At 35.0% G+C, this 14,225-nt stretch overlaps 1 protein-coding gene across 15 annotated transcripts in view; it reads right to left on the bottom strand.

Annotated features, from left to right (window-relative positions):
* The window catches only part of MIA2 (MIA SH3 domain ER export factor 2), a 111,967-nt gene that overhangs the window by 66,249 nt on the left and 31,493 nt on the right, over positions 1 to 14,225 (bottom strand). For all 15 annotated transcript variants that reach the window (XM_040477001.1, XM_040477005.1, XM_040477002.1 and 12 more), the window contains 3 exons: positions 9,207 to 9,338; positions 1,828 to 1,849; positions 1,647 to 1,735 (listed from right to left, as the gene is read on the bottom strand). In XM_040477001.1, the coding sequence (XP_040332935.1) occupies positions 1,647 to 1,735; positions 1,828 to 1,849; positions 9,207 to 9,338 (243 nt within the window). The remainder of the gene's footprint in view (positions 1 to 1,646; positions 1,736 to 1,827; positions 1,850 to 9,206; positions 9,339 to 14,225) is intronic.

The following is a 14,225-nucleotide window of genomic DNA, read 5'->3' as shown; positions in this document are numbered from 1 at the left end:
TAAAAATTTTTTAATTTTTAAAAACAAAGAAAAAGCTATACTATTTAGATGACTTTCAAAAATCACCAGATACCAGGGAATAAATCTAATAAAACATGATGAAGACCTCAACACAAAAATTTAAACAATAACAGAGAGGTTTTAAAAGATGTTAATAAAGGGATATACTATATAGTCCACGGATAAGAACTCAACATTGTAAAAATGTCAGTCCTCTCCAAATTGATCTATATATTCAATGTAATCCTAACTGAATTCCTAACAGCCTATGTGTGTAAACTGATGAACTGATTTAAAATCTATATAGAACAGCAAAGTACCAAGATCACCAAGACAATCTTTAAAAACAAACATGGAGGTTTACACTGTCAGCTATCAAGAATCGTTACAAAAAGATAGATTAAAAAGCATGATATTGGCACAAGAATTTAAAAAACTGACCAACAGAACAGAAGATATTATAGAAATACTCAAATATATACAGCACTTGATTTAAGATGACACCACGGAACAAAGGAAAAGATGGTCTTTTCCATAAACGGTACTGGTTAATTCAACATCCATCTGAAAAACACTGAATCTTGACTTCCAAATCACACCATTACAAATTCAATTACAGGTGAATTAAAGACTAATTAAATTTGGGTTAAACTGTTTTCCCCAAAATTAATATGTTGAAGCCTCAGTACCTCATAATGTGACCATATTTGGAGACAGGCCCTTTAAAGAGGTGACTAAGTTAAAATAAAGGCTTAAGGATGGGCCCTAATCTAATCACATGATGTCCTATAAAAAGAAGAAATTTGGACACAAAGAGAGATACCAGAAACAAGCACCTGGACAGAGGAAAGACCAGGGGAGGTCCAGGCAAGCAGGCAGCCACATGCAAGCTAAGGAGAGGAGCCTCGTAAGAAATCAAACCTGTCAACCCTTTGATCTTAGACTTCTAGCCTCCAGAACTGTGAAAAAATTAACTTCTGTTGGGTAAGCCACCTGGTCTGTGATATTTTGTTATGGTGGCTCTACCAAATTTATACAAAGACTAAATGAGAAAAGTAAAACAAAGCTTCTGAAAGTAGCACAGAAGAATATCTTCATAACCTTAAGTAGGCAAAAATTCTTAAAGAAGAAACAAAAAGCAGGCATCATAAAGACAAGATTAACAAATGAGACTAGGTTAAAATTAAGAACTTCCGCTTACCATTGAAATAAAAAGGCAAACCACACAGTGAAGGAAAATATTTGCAATACATATACCTAACAAAGGACTTGTGTTCAAATATAGAAAATATTCTACGTATCAAAAAAGAAAAAGAGATAACCATACCTTTTCAAATAAGAAAAATAAAAACAAAACAAAAAACCCTTAAACAGGCAACTTCACGAAAAAGATATCCAAACAACCAATAAACATATGAAAAAGGTGCTTAACCTCATTAGTCAGGGAAATGAAAATGAAACCACAATAAAACATCACTATGCTCTTACCACAGTGGTTACAATTAGTAAGACTGGTAATATGAAGAGCAACTGAACTCTCACACTTTGCAAACAAGCATTAATAAACTTACACAGAAGTTTCTGCACTGCAAAGTGTAAAGTCTTCCAGCTCTAACACGTATGTAACATTTTCAAAAATGTCTTACCTCTTTCTGAACAAGGCTAAATTTTTCAAGTAGTTTACATTTTTCATCAAGCAGTGTAGAAAGTTCTATAGCCAGCTTGTTCTCTCTTCCTGAAAAAAAAAATTGTATTATATGTAAATTGTTTTAAGTTTCAAAATTATGAACAATAATGATGAGATCTATAATAGAAAAAAGAGCTTACCCACATAAAGCCGGCTTCTAACCTGAAAAAAAAAATTCAACAAAATTATATTAAAACAAATACATATTTAAGTAAATCTGACTTATTTAACTTCTGTTACCAACTTAAAAATAACTGGTTTCTGGGGCGCCTAAGTGCTTCAGTTGGTTGACTGACTTCGGTTCAGGTCATGATCTTGTGGTTCGTGAGTTCGAGCCCCACATCAGGCTCTGTGCTGACAGCTGGAGCCTGGAGCCAGCTTCAGATTCTGTGTCTCCCTCTCTCTCTGTCCCTCCCCCTCTTGCAGTCTCTTTTGCACGCGCGTCCTCGCACTTTCTCTCTCAAAAATAAACATTTTTTTAAAAGTTAACATAAATAACTGGTTTCTTACTGCCTTAGTATGACTATACATTAACTGAGAGTGTTCTTTTTCCAATGGAAAAAATGCTACATATTAAAGTCTCTCTATTGAAGATTCACATTGTATATAAGCATACTGAAGTCGTTCTGAAATAACTCAACCTTAAAGATAGCAGTTTCATTTCATTTAGTCCATTGTTCTTCAAATATATTTTACCCTAAAACAGGTTCCTTCGTATTTCAGGAAGCCCTTATTAACATCATGTTTTCCAAAATAACAGTTTGAGAAATGTTTACCACAGGACCATGGATCTGAATAGACTTCAAAAAATGAAGGAAAAACTCCATTTGTAAAGGGATCAGGCTTAGGGAACTTAAATGGGGACTTAAATCATCTACAAAAATGTATAGGTATAAAATTAAAAAACAAAAGTTTTAAGGTCAAGGTACAGTGGAATCAGTATTGATGAGGACTAAATCAGTGCACTAAATCACATTAAGGAACGATCTCAAAAGGTAACAGGAAGCTGAAAAAAATTAAAAAACAAAAGTTAAGACACATGGAAGACAGAAGTAGAAGGGACAAAATCCAAAAAATAGTCTCAAAAAGAGAAAACGAAATGTAAAATGCAGAAGATAACTCCTAAAATTAAAAAAAAGATAAAACAGGGGCACCTGGGTGGCTCAGTCACTTCAGCATCCATCTCTTGATTTCAGCTCAGGTCATCACCCGAGGGTGATGGGGACTATGCTCCATATCAGGCTCCACGCTGAAGAGGAGCCTGCATAAGATTCTCTCCCTCTCTCAGCATGTCTGTGTGGCTCAGTCGGTTGAGCAACCCACTCATGATTTCAGCTCAGGTCATGAACCCAGGGTTGTGGGACAGAGCCATGCATCAGGCTCCATGCTGACTGAATGTGAAGCTTCTCTCTCCCTTTGCCCCTCTCTCCTTCTTGCACTCTCTCTAAAATAATTTTTTTTATTACAAAAAAAAAAAAGATTCTGTCTCTCTCTCCTCTCCCCCACTTGTGCTTTCTCTCCCTCTAAAACAATAATTAATAAAAATAAATAAACAAGCAAACAAGCTCTCATATTAAAAGATTCCAGAGAATTCTAAAAATATTTAAAAATATTCAAACTTAGACACATTATATTGAAATAACAATGTCAACTTAAAAGATTCTAAAAGCTTTCACAGAGAACAGATCATTTATAAATAAGAATCACACTGCCATTAGACCTTTTAATAAGTAACATGAAACGTAAAAAGACAAGGAAGTAAGGCTTTTGAAGTATTAAAAGGACAGAACTTTGAACCTAGAATGTTTATATCAAACAAATTACCATTCCAAGTGAGGACTTAATTCAAATATCCTCAAGCACTCAAAATAAAGTCGCAGAAGGTTTGCCACGCAAAGATCTACACTAAAAATTTTGAAAGAAGCATTCAAATATGGGAAGAAGTAAATCCAGGAGACCCTCAAGAGATACATCAAGTAAGGGCCAAGTATCTTGGCAATAATTTTTGTGGTTTGTAAGGGATAGGGACAGAGTAGAGGAGAAAATTAAAAACAAAGAAAAGAAGAACTATATCTGAGTAGTAAAGTGAAAGAAACCAGTGGATGTGAGAGTATGTTAAGGTTCTTGTCTTCACTGTAAAAAGATTTACTTACCAATGTAAAAGAATTTAAACATAAAAAGTGGAATAAACGAACAAAGCTGAAAGAATTTAGTCCAAATATATCAATAATCATAACATATGTAGACAGACTAAACAGTGAAAAAACAAGAGATTGCCAGAATAGACATAAAAGAAATTTACAGAGGTACCTGGTTGGCTCAAACAGTTAAGCATCGGACTCTTTATTTTGGCTCAGATCAGGCTCATGATTTTTTTTCTTAATTGTTAATTTATTCTTTTAATTTACATCCAAGTTAGTTAGGATCTAGTGCAACAATGATTTCAGGAGTAGATTCCTTAATGCCCCTTACCCATTTAGCCCATCCCCCCTCCCACAACCCCTCCAGTAACCCTGTTTGTTCTCCATATTTAAGAGTCTCTTGTGTTTTTGTCTCCTTCCCTGTTTTTATATTATTTTTGCTTCCTCTCCCTTATGTTCAGCTGTTTTGTATCTTAAAGTCCTCATATGAGTGAAGTCATATGGTATTTGTCTTTCTCTGACTAATTTCGCTTAGCATAATACCCTCTAGTTCCATCCACATAGTTGCAAATGGCAAGATTTCATTCCTTTTGATTGCCATTGTACACATCTTCTTTATCCATTCATCCATCGATGGACATTTGAGTTCTTTCCATACTTTGGCTATTGTTGGTAGTGCTGTTTAGAAACACTGGGGTGCATGTGCCCCTTAGAAAGAGCATACCTGTATCCCTTGCATAAATACCTACTAGTACAATTGCTGGGTCATAGGGTAATTCTATTTTTAATTTTTTGAGGAACCTCCATACTGTTTTCTGGAGTAGTTGTATCAGTTTGCATTCCCACCAGCAGTGCAAAAGAGATCCTCTTTCTCCGCATCCTCGCCAACATCTGTTGTTGCCTGAGTTGTTCATGTTAGCCATTCTGACGGGTGTGAGGTGGTATCTCATTGTGGTCTTGATTTGTATTTCCCTGATGATGAGTGACACTGAGCATCATTTCATGTATCTGTTGGCCATGTGGATGTCTTCTTTGGAGAAGTGTCTATTCATGTCTTTAGCCCATTTCTTCACTGGATTATTTGTTTTTTGGGTGTTGAGTTTGATAAGTTCTTTATAGATTTTGGAGACTAACCCTTTATCTGATATGTTATTTGCAAATATCTTCTCCCATTCTCTCAGTTGCCTTTTAGTTTTGCTGAATATTTCCTTCACTGTGCAGAAGCTTTTAATTTTGATGAGGTCCTAATAGTTCATTTTTGCTTTTGTTTCCCTTGCCTCCAGAGACATGTTGAGTACGAAGTTGCTGCAGCCAAGGCAAAAGAGGTTCTCGCCTGCTTTCACCTCAAGGATTTTAATAGCTTCCTGTCTTACATTTAGGTCTTTCATCCATTTTGGGTTTATTTTTGTGTCTGGTGTAAGAAAGTGGTCCAGGTTCATTTTTCTGCATGTCTCTGTCCAGTTTTCCCAGCACCACTTGCTGAAGAGGCTGTCTTCATTCCATTGGATATTCTTTCCTGCTTTGTCAAAGATTAGTTGGCCATACATTTGTGGGTCCATTTCTGGGTTCTTTATTCTGTTCCATTGATTTGAGTGTCTGTTTTTGTGCCAGTAGTGAACTGTCTTGATGATTACAGCTTTGTAATACAGCTTGAAGTCTGGGCTTGTGATGCCTCCTGCTTTGGTTTTCTATTTCAAGATTGCTTTGGCTATTTGGGGTCTTTTCTGGTTCCATACAAATTTTAGGATTGTTTGTTCTACCTCTGTGAAGAATGCTGGTGTTATTTTGATAAGGATTGCATTGAATATATAGATTGATTTGCATAGTATTGACATTTGAATAATATTTGTTCTTCCTATCCAGGAACATGGAATATTTTTCCATTTTTTTGTGTCTTCTTCAATTTCTTTCATAAGCTTTCTATAGTTTTCAGTGTGTAGATTTTTCACCTCTTTGGTTAGATTTATTCCAAAATAGTTTATAGTTTTTGGTGCAATTGCAAATGGGATCGATTCCTTGATTTCTCTCTCTATTGCTTCATTGTTGGTGTATAGGAATGCAACCGATTTCTGTGCATTGATTTTATATCCTGTCACTTTGCTGAAAGGCTCATGACTTTATGACTCATGAGTTCCAGTCTGGCATCAGGTTCTGCACTGAAATGTGGAGCCTGCTTAGAATTCTCTCTCTGCCCCTCCCTCGCGTGCTCGCACATGCACGCTCTCTCTCTCTCTCTCCCCAGTCCCTCCCCCCTCTCTCCCTCTCTCTCTCAAAATAAATAAACTTAAAAAAAAAAAAAAGAAATTTACACAGGATGCACATTAAGTAGAATACCATAGAAAGGCTAAAATGTACAAGGACAGAAAAAGACCTATCAAATATCACCCAAAAAAGTTGCTATGGCTACAAAAATGAGAGATAAAAGAAACCTTAAGACAAAAGAATCACTAACATTAAAGAGAGTTACTAGATACTGACAAAAGGTTCAATCCACCAATAAGAGATACAACAATTCTAAACATGTATCCATCTTATAAAATATGCTCAAAATATGTTAAGCAACAATTGCAGAACTACAAAAAAATTATAAATCTATCAAGAAAGTGAAATTCAGTCAAATTCTCTTCATTCTTGATAGATAAAAGAAAGGAAACAAGAAAAGAACAAGAATATAATACATGAACAACACAAATTAGTCTTCCCCTAATTGATGAGATACAGAATGATATACATGTATTTGCTCTCAACAGTAATCAGTGGAAAAGAATAAAAAAAAAAAAAAAAGATCTACACAGTCCATGCATTTGAACTCTTAATATGTGGCATGGCAGATGAGCAGGAAAATGGTTGTATCTTGGAGTTAAAATTAGACCGAATCTTTACCCCATTCCAGGCAAAAAATTACATTCAAGATGGATCAAGGACATGTTAAATGCAAAATTTTCAAAGAATTTCTATTCTCTGATAGCAGACAAAAACAAGGTAAGGAAGATGAAACGATGTTTCATACTGCGACATTGGGAACAAGGATAGCTTAAAAGGTACAAACTCACAACTAGTAGCAAATAAGCCCACAGATCTAATGCACAGTATAGTAACTATAAACAACACTGTATTATAATCATCAAATCTGCTAAAAGACTAGAACTTAATTATTCCAACCATAGAAAAAAATTAACACATAATGTAACAGAGGTGCTAATTATCACTAAAATGGAAATTATAATATATAAATGTATCAACATTTATAACATTAATTAACATGTATACACCTTAGATTGAGAAAATGTTACATGTCAAGTATACTTAGACAAAAACAAAGAAATTATGAAAAATATTTTAAAAAGGAAAAAAAAAAAACAGGTGTGCTCAGTTGGTTAGGCATCCAACTCCTGATTTTGGATCAGGTCATGACAGCACAGAGCCTGCTTGGGATTCTCTCTTCCTCTGTCTCTGTACCCCCAAAAAAAATAAATAAACATTTAAAACAGAAAAAAGAAAAAGGAAATGGAAAATGGACAAAAGACTTGAGGAGGCAGTGTACAAACTAAACAAATGGCCTTTTAACACATGAAAAGATGCTCAACCACTGTGGGAATCCAAGAAATACAAACTACAACCACAATAAGAAAATAAATGCATACCTTCAAACATGGCTAAAATTTAAAAGTCAGTCAATATCGAGTGTTAGTAAGTACGTGAAAACAACTAGAACACTCATTAATTTCTGGTAAAAGTGTCAACTAGTATGAAGACAACTTTGAAAAATAAATTTGGTACATCTACTAAAACTGAGTACATCTACATATGCTATGATGCAGCTATCTCTCTCCTAGTTATATAAACAAGAGAAATGTATACATATGTTTCCCAAACAGCCCATAAAAATGTACATAGCAACACTTTCCATACTAGCCCCAAACTGGAAACAACCCAAACATTCATCAACAACAGAATGTTAAATAAAATGTGGCATATTCATAATCAATCAAACTAAAGACACCATCAAGAATATCTAAACTACTCATAGAAAAATGGCAAAAGACCTAAATAATTATTTCCAAAAAGAACAAATACAAATGGCCAATGAATTTATTAAGAGATTTCAATCTACTTGGTGATCAAGAAATTAAAATCAAGACTATGATAAAACTCCATTTTATACCCACTCAAAATGGCAATAATAAAGAATGTCAACAATAACAAATGTTGGAGAAGAAAGAGAACAAGTGGATCTCTAGGAGCTCCTATATATTGCTTGTGTGAGTGTAAACTGGTATAGACAATTTGGAAAAGAATTTGTCATTATCTTTTCAAAGTAAAACCTCCACATACCCTATAACCCAGTAATCTCACATTGTTTACTCCCAAGAAAAACTTACAAATATACTACAGGAGGCATGTATAAGAATATACACAGCAGCACTATTTGTAACAGGAAAAAACGTGGAAATAACCCAGATGTCCAAAACCATAAAATCTACATATAAACTGTAGCATATGCTTACAATGTAATATTCTAAAGCACTCAATATGGAAAAAACCATAGCCCCATCCAAATATATGGATAAATCTTAGCAACAGAGGATGGACTAAAAAAGTTACAAGATATGTCTTATGGCATTATACCAAATAAGATTATATATTATACTTGAGAAATATATGCAGATATGACCACCAAAAAAAAAGAAAAAAATTTAAGGCATGGGAATAATAAACACAGGATCCAGAACAAGGTTACCTCTAGCACAAGGAGAAAAGGGGATGAAATGAGGGAAGATCACCTAATGTAAGTGATAGTCCATGTTTTGGTTTCAAGTTGAGTGGTAAATTCACAGATTCTTAGTATACTGTTAACAATAAACACAGATTAAAATAAATAAATAAATAAATAAATAAATAAATAAATAAATAAGAAATACAGGTAGGGTATTAGTGTAGAATACTTCTACAAATAAAGTCTTTAACATTTTTACACTTAGAAAATTCTTCTAAATCCATATTCAATTTCTAGTAGCCACACATTAACACGAGGAATACACATAACAGGCTAATACGTTTGCTTAAAATAAAAGATAGATTTCTTTTTTTTAACTTTTTTTTAAATGTTTATTTCTTTTTGAAGGAGAGACAGAACATGAGTGGAGGAGGGGCAGAGAGAGAGAGAGAGAGACACAGAATCCAAAGCAGGTTCCAGGCTCTGAGCTGTTGGCACAGAGTCCAACACAGGGCTTGAACTCACAAACCGCGAAATCATGACCTGTGCCAAGTTGGACAATTAACCAACGGACCCACCCAAGAGCCCCAAAAGATATATTTCTTATGTTAATTGTTCAACCTGAAGACAGATGAATATTCTCTTAGTATTGGTTACTTACCGATCGAAAACTTCTCCACAAAAACAAGAGAACAGCAAAAACTCCAACAACAACTGCACATATTACCATTTCCCATGGGAAACCATAGGGATTAGGACCTGGTCTCATATCTTCAGGCAACACTGCCACAACCTTCAAGACAAAGAAAATTAACTTCTTAAAAATGCACGTTTGATAAAAAGTGTCGATTACAAACTGCTTGCTATACGGGGAATGTTTGTGGCCCCACAAAATTCCTATGTCGCAACCAAATCCCCAGTGTGATGGTTATTTGGAAGTGGGGCTTTAGGGGTAGTGATTAGATCATGAGAGCAGAACCCTCATGAATGGGATTAGTGCCCTTATAAAAGAGACCACAGAGAGTTCCCTTGACCTTTCCACCATGTGAGGTTCTAAGAAGAATGAATCAGGAAGCATATCCTCACCAGACCCAGGATCTGCTCCGCCTTGATCTTGGCCTTCTCAGCCTCCAGAACTGAGAACAATATTACTTGTTTAACAGCCACCCAGTCTGTGGTATTTTATTATAGGACCCCACATAAACTAAGACACAAACATAAGTACAGGTTTATGTGTAAACACTCTTAACACCCATTTCATGAAATAAGCTGCCAGACTACCAAACAGAAGGTATCACGTGTATTTTTCTGGCAATTTTCAATCATCAAGTGATGAAAAATAGCAGTATGGTGAAACACAATGATTTCAAAACTGGAGTTCTACAGAGATGCCTCAGATTTCCGAGAATAAGAGGAGGAGAGATGGCGAAAGAAAGAATCTGAGCTCAGGTGTTCTTATCCTGCTATCAACCAGTTTAGGTTTTATGTATAGAATATACTGGGTTCCATTTAAGATTTCCCCATGGGGGGGAAAAAACAGATCTGCAGCTTAGAGGAAAAAAAAAAAAGTTTGAAAACCAATGATGAAGCTTTGGGTTTAGAATCTGAATGCCTCTATCTACCCTATTTCTGTGGCTCCATTCTCTTATCTACCATGGGATTAACGCTGTTTGAACATGCATGACAGGTACTCAGGAAAGGTTAACCATTTCCATCAATCCTCTTCCAAAGACCATGATCTTGTAACCATGGCCTTTCTATACTACTTCTCTCCCTCGCAGGTCTTCAGCACAAAACAGCTTAAGGCTTTTACAATTCCTTCTATATTTCATCTTTCTCTGGGTCAGCTCATTATTCATCCTCACCCAATGGGGTTATTCTTTTCTTTGTTACCAGGCCCCAAACATTACTCAAACACAGAAAGGAGAATAGTACGGAGAAAAAGAAAAATGTCCTTTTAAGAAAAAACCTGGAGAAAAAGAAAAATGTCCTTTTAAGAAAAAACCTGCAGTCTAATCAGGTCTGTTTCTTTCCAGCATTCAACCCAAAACCCATATGAAAAATCTTTACTTTCTAAGATCTTTCTACCTAGAACAACACCCTTTAATGTCTATTCTCATTTCCCAGATCTGTTTTATAACTCTGATCCATATTAAGTACCGCTTCCAAACTACTGTCTATTGTTCATTAATCTGTATTAAATAAACCTGATTATACCTCTTCTAAAAAAAAAACAAAAACAAAAACAAAAAAACAAAAAACAAACCTTTAATTTCTGCCTCTCCCTACATTACCCCCGTTACTAGTTCACCAGAAATGTGTTAGTATTTTCTAAAAATTTCCATCAAAGAAAAGCCCAGGACCAGATGGATTCACTAGTGAATTCCACCAAAAGTTTACAAAAGAATTAATTCCAATCATTCTCAGACTCTTCCAAGAAACAAAAGAGGAGAGAACTTTTCCTAATTCATTCCATGAGGCCAGTATTACCCTAGTATGACAGCCAAACAAATATATCACAGGAAAAGAAAAACACACATCAATATATGATGTAAATGCCAAAGTTCTCAACCAAATAATAGCAAACCAAATCTAACAGTATATAGAATGAATTATATACCAAGTGCCATTTATACCAGAGTACAAGGTTGGTTCAACAAATAAAAATAAATCAATATTATATACCATATTAGTAGGAAAAAAAAATCACACAATCATCTCAACAGACACAGAAAAGACATTTAACAAAATCCAACATCCTTTATGATCAAAACATTCAACAAATTAGGACTGAAGGGAATTTTCTCAACCTAATAAGGGACATCTATGAAAAACCAACAGCTAACATCTTACTTAATGATGAAAAATTGAAAGCTTTTACCTCAAAGCTGGAACAAGGGGGACACCTAGCTGGCTCAGTCAGAAGAGCATGTGACTCTTGATCTCAAAGTCATATAAGTCTGAGCCCCACGTTTGGTATAGAGATTATATGAATAAGTAAATATTAAAATAAAAGCAAGACCAAGAAAAGGATATTCACTCTCTCCATATTCACTCAGTATTGTACTGGAGGTTCTGGCCAAGGCAATTAAGCAAGAAAAAAAAATCAAAAACACCTATATTGTAAAGGAAAAACTAAAACTACCCCCATTTGAAGATCACATAATCTTACATACAGAAAATCCTAAATAATCTTAAAATTCTAAAATAAGAAGTCTTAATAAGAAACTATAAGTGCTAATAAGCAAGGTCAGCAACATTGTAGGATACAAAAATCAATACAGAAAAATCCATCCTATTTTCTATACAATAGCAATAAACAATCTGAAAATGAAATTTAAAAAATTGCTATTTACAATAGCATCAAAAAGAGTAAGAGACTTAGGAATAAAGCAAACTTTATACTTTGAAAACTACCAAACACTGTTGAAAGAAATTTAAGTTCTAAACAAATAGAAAGACATTCTATGTTTCAAATTAGAAGACTTAACACTGTCCTGATGGCAATACTCCCCAAACTGATCTACAAAATCAATGCAATCCCTATCAATAGTCCAATTGCCTCTTCTGCAAAAAAAGGACAGACTGATCCTAAAATTTATAGAGAAATGCAAGGTATATAGCAGTTCCTTCTCTATAGCTATATAACCATACACAGACAGACAAACGAAAAAAAAAAAGAAAAGAAAACAATGTTGGAGTACTCACACTCCCCTATCACAAAACTTGCCATAAAGCTATCATAATCAAGACAGTTTAGCAACGGCCTAAGGATAGACATATAAACAATGGAACAGAAATGAGTATCCAGAAATAAATTTATGGTCAACTGATTTTCAACAGCAGTATCAAAATAAATCAGTAAAGAAAGAACAGGCTTTTCAACAAATGTTACTAGTACAAGTGGATCTCATACCATAATTCGAAATGGGTCACAGACCCTAATGTTAGAGCTAAAACTCTTAAAAGGAATCATAGTTGTAAATCTTTGTGACCTTTTTTTTTTTTTTGGAAGTTTATTTATTTATTTTGAGAGAAAGAAGGCGGGGGGGAGGGAGACAGAGAGAAAGAGGGAAAGAGATAGAATCCCAAGCAGGCTCTATGCTGTGAGTGCAAAGCCTGATGCAGGGCTCAAACCCACCAACTGTAAGATGAAATCATGAGCTGAAATCAAGAGTCACAGGCCTAACCAACTGAGCCACCCAGGATCCCTGTAACCTCATTTTAAGCAATGGTTTCTTAGATATGACACCAAAAGCACAAACAACCAAAGAAAAAATAAATTAGTTTTCATCAAAATGTAAAACCTTTGTGCTTCAAAACTTTTTTACTGTATTTATTTATTTTGAGAGAGAGTGCACAAGCAGTGGAGGGGCAGAAAGAGAAGGAGAGAAAGATAGTCCCAAGTGGCGCTCAAACTCACAAACTGTGAGATCATGACCTGAGCTGAAATCAAGAGCCGGACAGTTAACCAACTGAGCCACCCAGGGACCCCAAATCTTCACGCTTCAAAGGTCACCATCAAAACAGTGAAAAGATGGGGCAGCTGGGTGGCTCAGTTGGTTGGACGTCCAACTTCGGCTCAGGTCACAATCTTGTGGTTCGTGAGTTCGAGCCCTGTCAGGCTCTGTGCTACCAGCTCAGAACCTGGAGCCTGCTTCAGATTCTGTCTCTCTCTCCCTCTCTCTCTCTCTCTCTCTCTCTCTCTCTGCCCTTCCCCTGCTCACTCTGTCTCTCTCCCTCTCCTTCAAAAATAAATAAACATTAAAATAATAATAATAATAAAATAAATTAAATAAATAAATAAAAATTAAAAATAATAATTTTTTTAAAGTGAAAAGACAATCCACAGACTGGGAGAAAATATCTGCAAATCATGTATGTGATAAGGATCCTGTATCCTGAATATATTAAAAAAACTCTTATGACTCCAACAACAAAAAGGCAAATAACCCAACTTTTTTTAAATCGGTAAAAGAAAGGAATAGTTATTTCTCCAAGGACGATACACAAATAGTGAATAAGCATATGTACAAATGCTCAACATCATTAAAATTAGAGGAATGGAAATCCAAACCACGATGAGATACCACTTTACACTCACTAAGGTGGCTAAAAACAAACAAACAAAAATTATTGGAGAGCATGTAGAAAAATTAAAACATTGCTGGTGGAGATGTAAAGTAGTGTAGTGTCTGTGGAAAACAAAAACTTAAACATATGGTAAATATGACCCAGTAATTCCACTCCTAAGTATATACCCATGAGAACGGAAGACATTCACAAAAAAACTTATACACAAATGCCCACAGCAGTATTACTCATAATAGCCAAAAAAGTGAAAACAACCCAAATGTCCATTAACTATATGGATATTCAAAATGTGGCATGTCCATACAATGGAATATTTTTCGGCCATAAAAAGGAATGAAGTACTATTACTAGCTACAATATGGATGAATCTTGAAAGTATGCTAAGTAAAAGAAGTCATAAAGGCCACACATTACAGGATTCCATTTACATGAAATGTCCAGAACTGACCAATTCATAGAGACAAAAAGTCGATTAGTAGCTGTCAAGGGATGGAGAGAGGGGAGAATTGAGAATGACTGCTAATAAGTACAGGGTTTCTTTTGGGGGTGATGGAAATATTCTGGAATTGTGGTGATGGCTGCACAA

The sequence above is a fragment of the Herpailurus yagouaroundi genome, unplaced genomic scaffold (assembly GCF_014898765.1).
Source record: "Herpailurus yagouaroundi ecotype Mexico unplaced genomic scaffold, PumYag 141, whole genome shotgun sequence".
NCBI classification, from domain to species: Eukaryota; Metazoa; Chordata; class Mammalia; order Carnivora; family Felidae; genus Herpailurus; species Herpailurus yagouaroundi.
The sequence above is the reverse complement of the archived record's forward strand: the minus strand, read 5'-3'. Positions and strand labels throughout refer to the sequence as shown.